Source organism: Sphaeroforma arctica, assembly GCF_001186125.1.
Source record: "Sphaeroforma arctica JP610 unplaced genomic scaffold supercont1.484, whole genome shotgun sequence".
NCBI lineage: Eukaryota > Ichthyosporea > Ichthyophonida > Sphaeroforma > Sphaeroforma arctica.
Genome location: NW_014040074.1, coordinates 43,604 through 53,155, shown reverse-complemented (window position 1 = coordinate 53,155; position 9,552 = coordinate 43,604). Strand labels below are relative to the sequence as shown.

The 9,552-nt window shown below is 46.6% G+C and overlaps 1 protein-coding gene across 2 annotated transcripts in view; it reads left to right on the top strand.

The window, feature by feature from the left end:
• Positions 1-9,552, top strand: part of SARC_06658 — a gene marked incomplete at its 5' end in the record, with an annotated part of 30,389 nt that overhangs the window by 1,736 nt on the left and 19,101 nt on the right. For both annotated transcript variants that reach the window (XM_014299426.1, XM_014299425.1), the window contains 17 exons: positions 133-239; positions 428-589; positions 1,455-1,638; positions 1,865-2,113; positions 2,572-2,681; positions 3,018-3,200; positions 3,425-3,652; positions 4,276-4,384; positions 4,815-4,927; positions 5,307-5,444; positions 5,801-5,952; positions 6,477-6,552; positions 6,945-7,154; positions 7,369-7,495; positions 7,892-8,395; positions 8,851-9,009; positions 9,227-9,354. In XM_014299426.1, the coding sequence (XP_014154901.1) occupies positions 133-239; positions 428-589; positions 1,455-1,638; positions 1,865-2,113; positions 2,572-2,681; positions 3,018-3,200; positions 3,425-3,652; positions 4,276-4,384; positions 4,815-4,927; positions 5,307-5,444; positions 5,801-5,952; positions 6,477-6,552; positions 6,945-7,154; positions 7,369-7,495; positions 7,892-8,395; positions 8,851-9,009; positions 9,227-9,354 (2,939 nt within the window). The remainder of the gene's footprint in view (positions 1-132; positions 240-427; positions 590-1,454; positions 1,639-1,864; positions 2,114-2,571; positions 2,682-3,017; positions 3,201-3,424; positions 3,653-4,275; positions 4,385-4,814; positions 4,928-5,306; positions 5,445-5,800; positions 5,953-6,476; positions 6,553-6,944; positions 7,155-7,368; positions 7,496-7,891; positions 8,396-8,850; positions 9,010-9,226; positions 9,355-9,552) is intronic.

The window sequence follows — 9,552 nt, the reverse complement described above, 5'->3', positions numbered from 1 at the left end:
TATATAGATTTCTTGTCAATCTATTTGTGTAATTGTTATCTTCGTGGTCCCTTTTCTTATATATGGACGTTTGTGTAGTTTTTATCTCTGTAGTACCACTTCTTAAGAAGCCTTGCCTCACTTCTTTCACAGTAATCGCATTGGGCTCTGATCTCGTGATCGGTGAAGAAGGAGAGGTCGCGGAACTGCCTGATGATCTGGTCCCCATGAAGTTCGTATGCGAAAACGGTGATCAAGAGGTGGGTGATTTCTCTAACTATTGCGTACAACTACTGAAAGAGAATACCTTCATGGTTTGATTCGGCACAGATAGTGCGATTTCAAGGTTACCATTCACGCGGATAGGGTCCAGTTTGTGGTGTTAATAATATATTATGCTTGCGTATGATCCCTTCGTTTAATGTCAATTCGCTGATCTCACGTGCAGGCCCAGGAGTGTAACATTGATGGGGTGATGCGCTGGGTGACAACGTCCATCGCACGATTCACACCCATTGGCGGCTGGCCTACGGATGTGAAGTTCACAGTTGTAGTGCCGGATGATCTGACGACCTTCGATGGAGTGGTAATAAGCGCTGAGAATGACGCGGTAAGCGATATGTATATGAGTCCGTATATGCAGTCTGATTCTATATTGTGGGCCTATGCTCGGGATCAGTGTGTACTTTGATTGTGCGGGTCTTACATCACACGTGTTATGGTAGTTTAGACCATTGACTTGTACCAACGACACAACCGTGATCCGGCGTTGGTACTGCACAATATATCTAGTTCTTACAGATATGTTGTTGGTTGTCCATGCACTTATTCTGTTTCTGACTGCGTGTGGGCCGTTTTGCTGTTAAACCCCACGTTAGATAAACACACCTAATCCAGTGGCCAAACCCCACGTCATATAAATACACCTGATCCAGTGGCCAAACCCCACGTTATATAAACATACCTAATTCAGTGGTCAAACCCCACTATAAACACACCTAATCCAGTGGCCAAACCCCACGTTATATAAACACACCTAATCCAGTGGCCAAACCCCACGTTATATAAACACACCTAATCCAGTGGTCAAACCCCACGTTATATAAACACACCTAGTCCAGTGGCCAAACCCCACGTTATATAAACACACCTAATCCAGTGGCCAAACCCCACGTTATATAAACACACCTAATCCAGTGGTCAAACCCCACGTTATATAAACACACCTAGTCCAGTGGCCAAACCCCACGTTATATAAACACACCTAATCCAGTGGCCGCTGTATCTATTTTTCTCTCGGTCGCGTGAGGTATTTTTGTGTTGAAATCCAGATCACCTCGTACAGTCAAAACTAATTCTATTGTCGAATCCCATATCTGCCTGACTTGGCGTTGTATGAACATTTTAGTTGGTCAGCGCTTTTCTTTTTCTAACCGTTATAGCCGGGTGCCTATGTATTTGCATCTGATATGCAGGAATTGCAGCGCAAATACTCCACACCGAGTTTACGATGGACCTTGAAGAAGGTCGTATCCGAACAGGCTAGTGAATACACTGAGGGGCGCTGGGACTCACGTGTGGCTTTAAATAGCCGTTTCCATGGAGACACTGCGTACGAAATGCCCCCGGACGCCTACTTAGAAGTCACTTTCAGCGCTGGTATGTGAGTGCTAGTTTCGCACGAATACCTTGCTAGTAGTCACACAGGCTGGAGTGAGGCATGTGGAAGCTGTAGCTGAAATGCACGAGAGAATTGGGTTATGTTATATCCTCCATGTTCAGTATACATCAGTAGGTCTGGGGTTGTTGTGTTATTTGTTGACTTGCACGCTGGTTCCTCATCTAGCCCGCGACCCTGATATACTTTCACTAATTTGTATACCAGATGCGAGACGTCTGGACACGGATGTGCTCCTGGAGAGCATCAAGGTACTCTGCGCGCAACCCACAGAAGGGTCTACCTGCGATGATAGCGCCGGGGACGGTGTCGAGATCGATGTGGAACTGTGCAGCGATGCAGATGCACAGGATGATAGTAACACGAACGCTGATGAATTCCAGACAGCGTGTTTCAAGGTCATACCCAAGACCGGTCTGAAGAACGACACCGACTATCAGTTGACTGTAGCGGCTGGTATGTTCTAGCTTCTCCATAGTGTGTACCTGTAGTGATGGGGCAGTATATATCGTATATATGGGCAGGTGAGGACCGGTTGGTATATGTAGAGCCGAAAGATGTGGATTTTTGGTGCGAAACCGTCCTAGCTACTACATGCGCCTCTTGTAATTAGAGTTAGTTGAGTAAACTATCGCGTATGCATGATGTGGCGATACATCTGCAGGTATTAATCGCAGCTCAATATTGAATACCTTTGCGATTCCATGCGCATAGCAACGAATAATGCATCCAAAGGCACCAGTGTGGTCATGACCCAATCATTTCTGTACAGCGGCAGCAGGCTGTGTGTATAAAATGGCAGTTGACACTCTTGCGCAACAGATGAAAGCACGTATGGTTGTCGTAGACAGGGTGCGCGGACAGCAATTACATGCTGTGTACTGATACGAACTCATACCCCTATCCGTTTGCAGGTACCGTCTACAACACCAATACCCTCTCCACTCTCTCTTCCGACTTGAGTCTGTACCTTGTTGGGTTATTGCCATTCCAAATTCCTCTGGACGAGACCAGATTTGCAACGGTATTTGGTGTTTAGAATATTTACTTGACTAGGTGCCTGTTGTGGTTTTGTATCTGCATTCCCAAGTGTTCGCGTGGTGCGTTGTACCATTCCTGGTGCGCCAAAAGGCAGAGTCTCTGGTCAGCTAGTGAACCATATCTTACACGTAGTTATCAAAGGTTCGTTGTCTCGCAGAATGTGTGTGCGTGGTTTATGTACGGAGCGGTGTCAACATGCGTGTTTGGGATATTGTACATGGAAACGTGGCAAGACTAGAAATATAAGTGTAGCCATATCAAGCAACAAACAGTCCTCACTTGAAAGTAAAGCCAGGTCATTCCCTTCACACCCATGCAGTATACGCGGTATCGAATGTTCCTGAACCACGGTCTGCTAAACGACGCGTCGCGGGATGCCATTGGGGCCAGCGTCAAAATGGTGAGCAATGAAACCGGCGACGATTTGAATGTGACGTCAAGCCTCCCCTACAGAGCTGTGCTGGAGATTGCGGGAGACTTTGCTCCGTACAGTAGCTATAAGGTATAGTGCTATTCATTTCAATTGCTGTATTATTAGTTCTCGGTTTTCGAGTCATCCATGGATTTCGAGTCATCCATGGACTTTCATAGCCTTCTACAGGAGACAGGACGTTAGTACAATGATTTCCATATTCCCTTTGGTCTTAGTACAGACTACAGCTTCATCACATATGTCTGGTATTCAAATCAACCGCACCTGTCGGTATATCTTCCGCTGCCAATTAGATCTCAATCGCACAAAATGAAGACATCAAGGACGGATTTGGACAACCCCTACTCGCCACCAAACCCACATGGGTAAACACTTCGGATCTCGTAGGCAGTGTGCTATACGCTGATGATATCAACAGTGGCACAAATTCCGGCATCAATCGCTTCCCCCAAACGGATATGATGGACCAGTGGTCCGTCTTCATCATGGATAAACCGGGAGATAACGGCCTGAGCTGCTTTGTAAGTAGCGTGTGGTTGTGTGAGTTGTAATTGGGAGGAATTACATATTCACATCTGCACATTGGTTGCGGGTGACGAACTTTCACGAAGACTTCCATGTCGATGCGAGGGTTTATTCAAACCCTCGGCACAACGACGACAAAGTATCGCGTGAGGCGTGTTCTCTTTTGTGCGTAGGATGCGCGAGCGCGGGATCTCATTTCGATATGCACCACCTCGTCGCAGAACTCTGACAGCATTACCAGGCAGATTTGTTTGCAATGCATGTCACTCAATGAATACCGATCAGACAGTTACTGGTACGGCAATGGGTGCTGCACATTCGAATGGTCGGCGGGTGCATGTCTTACAACAACACGTATTGTGCACTGTTTCTGTTGCGTACTGGAGTACATCATCATTTCTCTCGTACTAAAATATGGGCCACGGCATATATCTGTTATGAGGTTGGTGCCTTCATCAGCCTTCTCGGCGTTGTTGTTATGTGATTTTCATATAGTTGAGCATTCAAACTTATCTGTCAGTGCTACAATCCTAACGTAGTTCTGTACCTATTGTAAGTGTATTGCGCACTCGCTAAATATGACGATCGATTGACCCTTCTTCCTCTCTATATCCCTCAGACTGGAGAGGACAAGGATGAGCCACTCCCACGTGTCGTCGTTGCCTACATTCTCACAGAAGATAATATCGAGACCGCCTTGACGGAACTTCTCAATGCCCGCAGTCAGAGTATGTAATGATTTGCGCGTAGGATTTTACCCCGTTGTACTGTTTGGGCCTGTGTGTCGTCTGAAGGCCGCACTTCAGAGTAAGGGTGTGGAGACGCTCACGTGCAGCTGTTTATCTATCCCGTTAATTCATAGCCGCTTGTTCACTGTTTCTGTTGTATATAGACACTGAATTCGAATAAAAATATATATTGTGTATATGCGTTTTTGTGTATAGATATTATGCAAAGCAACAACGCTATTTCACGCTCGCCCTAAGAGGTATAGTCTAGGAGCTCGTCAGATATATTATTGCCCTAATATCCGGTCGACTAGTATCGTCAATCTTTATACAAATATAGATATTTTTTAAATGTCAATACGTTTTAGTATCGTCAATCTTTATACATATATAGATATTTTTTAAATGTCAATACGTTTGGTTCTCATAGGTAATGTAATGAATTATACCGAGTTTGGGATGACTCCCGATTTGGTGAAGGAGCTTCCCGCAGGCGACTCATATGCAGTGTCCGAATTCGAGATCGAGCTAGAGCCATTGTTGGTATGACTGGTGATGTTAACCATCTGTAATTGCGTATTATGGTGGGTCTGTACCTATTTTTGCACTTTTGAACGATAGGGTTGCACGCACAACACATACACCACGTAAGTACATGGAAATATATCTACGAGAATGATTTATACAGTTTACCACCCTATCCGAAGATAGTAGATAGCGAAGGCTTGGGCGAGAAGTTTGCCGACTCCGTGGACAATCTGTTGAGGCATGCCTCTTTTTTTTACGGTGATGCATTACGATCCATCATCGGTAGACGCCTATCCACAGCTACATACACTTAACATGCGTACTATATTGCTGTGCATACTCGCAAGCCAGCTGGTGTACTGAATGTGTCGTTCAACCCAATTCTCATATAAAGGAAACCGGAGCCGTGCTGGTACGCTACTTCACCGAAACCAGAGCCAACTACTCTACCCGTCCACCCACGTGTGCGTATGCCGTCACATCACGAGTCATCTCATCGACGTCTACCGCCGTCTCCGTATTGGGAGAAGAGGTGAGTACCACAGGGCATGCGCGACTATCTGCATATGACCTATGAACATATGCATATCCGAAATTGTTATTTATATGGCCGGAGACTTTATCTGTGTCTGCTCGGCTATGCTGTGATGGCGATCTGCATAAGCATACGCATAGAGTACGTTCCACCACCAACTATGCTACAGTCCATTAGTAATAGCTACATTCAGGGGGAGGGGGGGGGGGGCGATCCCATTCCCGGTCGTTGTGGCTGTTGTGCACACACGTGCTTCATGCGTCATGTTTCGTGCCTTATCTTTCGTTTGATCGACTGCTGTTGTGCATATTAGCCACCCGCAATCATTAACATCCGTCTCCTTTGGTGTACAGCATAACGTATTGGTATGGGCAACTGATACCACGAGCGGTGATAATCTCAGCGATCTGAAAGTGGTCTTGTACCCCTCCGCCGCCTTGGCGTATAGTTATGACAAAGAAACCAAAATCGAGCTGTTGGGAGAGGCCACTACTGATGCCACTGGGTATGCATGGTTGTACAGTCAGTATCTTCGCACTTGTTTTATTTGTAATTGTAATAACGTTTTCGATATACTGTTACTGAATTCATGGGTTAGTGTATTCGTATCTGCACTATGTTTGTGTGTTCGTATGCGCGGGCCATTTGTATTTTCTTTTCTACATGTAGCACCAGTTGTACTCGTGATATAGATCAACTCTCGCATGTGCAGGTATCATGTCAGGAGCGAGCACGTACGCGCCCTAGTATAGGTACTATATATATATACCTGCAGCACACCTGTGCTTCCGTATACTACTACTGAAAACTTTATCAGGTGGACTGCTGTTTAATTGTCTGACTAGACTCCACCCTTCTGCACCTAGGTTTGTAGTGTCCAACCTCATATTGAGCGCTCGACAACAGCACTGTTCACATCAATGTAGTTGTTTCGAGCTATTTTTGGGACGTGTATTTAATTCACTCGATTGAACGTATTTGCTCTGTCCTCGCTGAAAAATAACGTTTTACATTTGTGACACCATTCAGGGTTGCGGTCATGCCATACCCAAAGACGGAAGGAAACAGCAGACTCACCGTGCAAGCCTTTGTATTCGACAAAGATGTAAGTTAACCCATGTAACTTCAGTTATACGCGCAATCCGCTAGCGCACCTCTCCGAGATGGCCCCTCTCGAGGAGGCAGATTATTTTCAGTCATCGCACGTGTGCAATCGCGCTGTGACAATAGTAGGTTCTGTGTGCTGTGCTTCTGGGCTACCATTCCCTAGGTGTAGTCACACACCTGGACCCGCCCGTGGGTAAAGGCTTTAGTAGTGGGCTCAAGTGAAGACAAAGCACAATTGCCACCAGGCAGTCGACTGCAGCAGCTATCATATCTTGTCTCATGCACTCTCTGTCATCCTCACCGGAGTCCATCCACCGCACCTTGCATACCATCCACTGCGGGCCAGACACTCGCTACGGCCTATCTCAGATTGTTCTGTATTTATTGCAGGGCAAGTTGGCCATATCAAATCCAGTGAGCGCTAGTGGCTCTGGCGCACAGCCCAGTTTGGAGAGCGTGATGGTACTGGACCGTGGCCTTTACAGACAAGGGGAGACGGTTCACGTTAAAGGTTATGTGCGAGTGCAAGATCCGGCCAAGCAAACCACTTCGCTGCCCATGCAAGAAGCTATGAATAGACTGAGCGCTGCTCAATTACAGGTAGTTCTGGTGGGTGGTTTATGAACTCGTCCTTGTGCATGTACTGGGCACACCGTGCATCTGCCTAGCTGCATGCTTGTGCATTTATATCAAAGTATACATTGGAAAGCGCGCAGGCAAACGATTGAGCATTGATTACAAAGCTCTTAATCTACGTAACGTAGGCAGAAGCTTTTACACATGCATTAAATAGATGCGCGTGTCTCTATTGCAGAGATCGCAGATTCGCCGAGGAATGAGAAGCTCTGGGCCGTTTGGGCAAGGCATGGTGATGATGCAAAACCATCTGCGGCATATCAATATGAGACGCCAGACGGTCGAACCCGGACCAGAGACAGTCGGTATGTAGTGTCAGCTCTGACCGAACTTTGTAGTGTATGTGAGGCTTAGAATATAACAGATCAAATGTGAGCACGAATAATCTCTGCTAGTGCAGTTGGGTTATTTAGGGTATGGCGTGCCCGTTCGCCCCAGTTGTGTACAAGTGTACAAGTGTAATGGCACAGGCGCTGGTTGAGACACGTGCATCTGGCTGCACATTCAACGTATAAACATTGACACGCGCTACCCGGCAGTGGATGGCGCAGTTGCCGCTGCTCCAGAATACCTATTGTAGGCATGGCGACTCGAAAATTCCAATGTGTGGTTAGCGTAGAAACGGGCGTGACTCACTTGCACTTGTTGAGTGCACACTCGGCTCTCACACATTGAACGTATCTATCGATATGCCGAAACAGAAGAAGCACCGATGGACGACGAACCTTCTGGCGATCAACCGGTGGAGGGCGAGTCAAATGCTCAACCTAGTGGTGACGATGTCGACCCAGACTCTACCCAAGACTCGGATTCAACTGTTTCTGATCCCAATTCCGAGGTGCTGCCAGGCACCCTGGATCTACCACCATCAGACGGATCCGGCCCGACGGAGCCAGAAATTGAGCCATTCCCCTTACCCGAATCTATGCCCGATGCTGTGTCCAGTTCAGAGCCTGGGGTTAATCCCGCTGAGTTTGAGCCTCAGTCTGTGGTTGACGCACTACCGGGTACGGATATAGAAACCGATCACACGACTATTCCCTTAGACGGTGAGGAAACAGTGCTAGGAGACGAGCCTATGATAATAATGCCGCCCATGCCCAGTGGAGGAAGTGGGGATGGTAGTGACATACCCGAGGGCTTTCAGCTGCGAGTGACGGGGTCTGACGGATATAATGAGTTGTATCCCGTTGTGGTCGATGAAGGTAGGTGTAGAGTGTGCGTCAGGGGCAGGGGGACGGTTTTTTGAGTGTGTATAGTCACATACAGATGTACCCACGTATGCTGTATCTATACTTACTTTGTATGTAGCAGTGATGTAGGAGATGGGAGGGGTGACATCGGAGTACTTCAGGTTTAAGGATTTCGTTGTTACGTGGGCTTGCCTGCCATTGCCAATAACATTCATATTTATATATAACCTAATAGACACATTTCCTTAGCTACGAAACTCATGTGTGGGATGAATATCTCTGCAGGTTAAAGATTGGACAATCCACGGTAGTAGTATTGCCAATTGAGCTTGGGAATAGACACGCTATGTGCGCATGCTGTTATCGGTATACATAGCTCAAGGACACTGGTACCATATCTAGCACAGATCAATGTCCATGTCGTCTTCCGCTTATATACCTTTCCTTCCCGTACATCAACCCTGCAGAGTTTGGAACGTTTGATACGACTTTCGACGTTGCTGATGATGCCAAGCAAGGATCGTACAATCTGTACTTGATCTATAGTCCTGGCAATAGTGCTGCTGGGGTTGTTGGCGGTAGTGGCGCGGCGATGTACACTGTGGCAGACCCTCGCATACCGACCGGTGAGTTCTAATTGAGCGTTCTTTGGTGTGGGTTTTTATTCTGTTGAGTACATCCTTTGCCCTTTCACATACATACTGCTGTACACACACTTGTCAACTTCTCGCAGGGCTTCACGCTTACTCACAAGCAACTGACCACACTCATCAGCACATCATCTGTAAGTGTGAAATATATTAATTGTTCTGACACTTGTATCTTTGTTTATGAAATATATAGCTGTTCTCAGCCTTAAAGCACCACAAGAAGTGACGCGACCCGGGGAGAAGGTTAAAGTAACCGTGTCCACAGCGCTATATACAGGCGGCGTGATTGCCGATGCGGAGGTGACGATCAATTGGCAGGCGGTACGTTCGCATGCTGTCTGGTGTGGTGTACATATTAGTATTGCAGGAGAGATAGGTGCTGGTACCAATAGAACACCATTGTTTAATGTTTGAAGTGGAGGAACTGGCTAATTGCCAGTGTGATTGATATCACTATAGGCTGTCTAATTACCGTGTCGACACTCACTTTCACTGTGTACTTATATATATATATATATA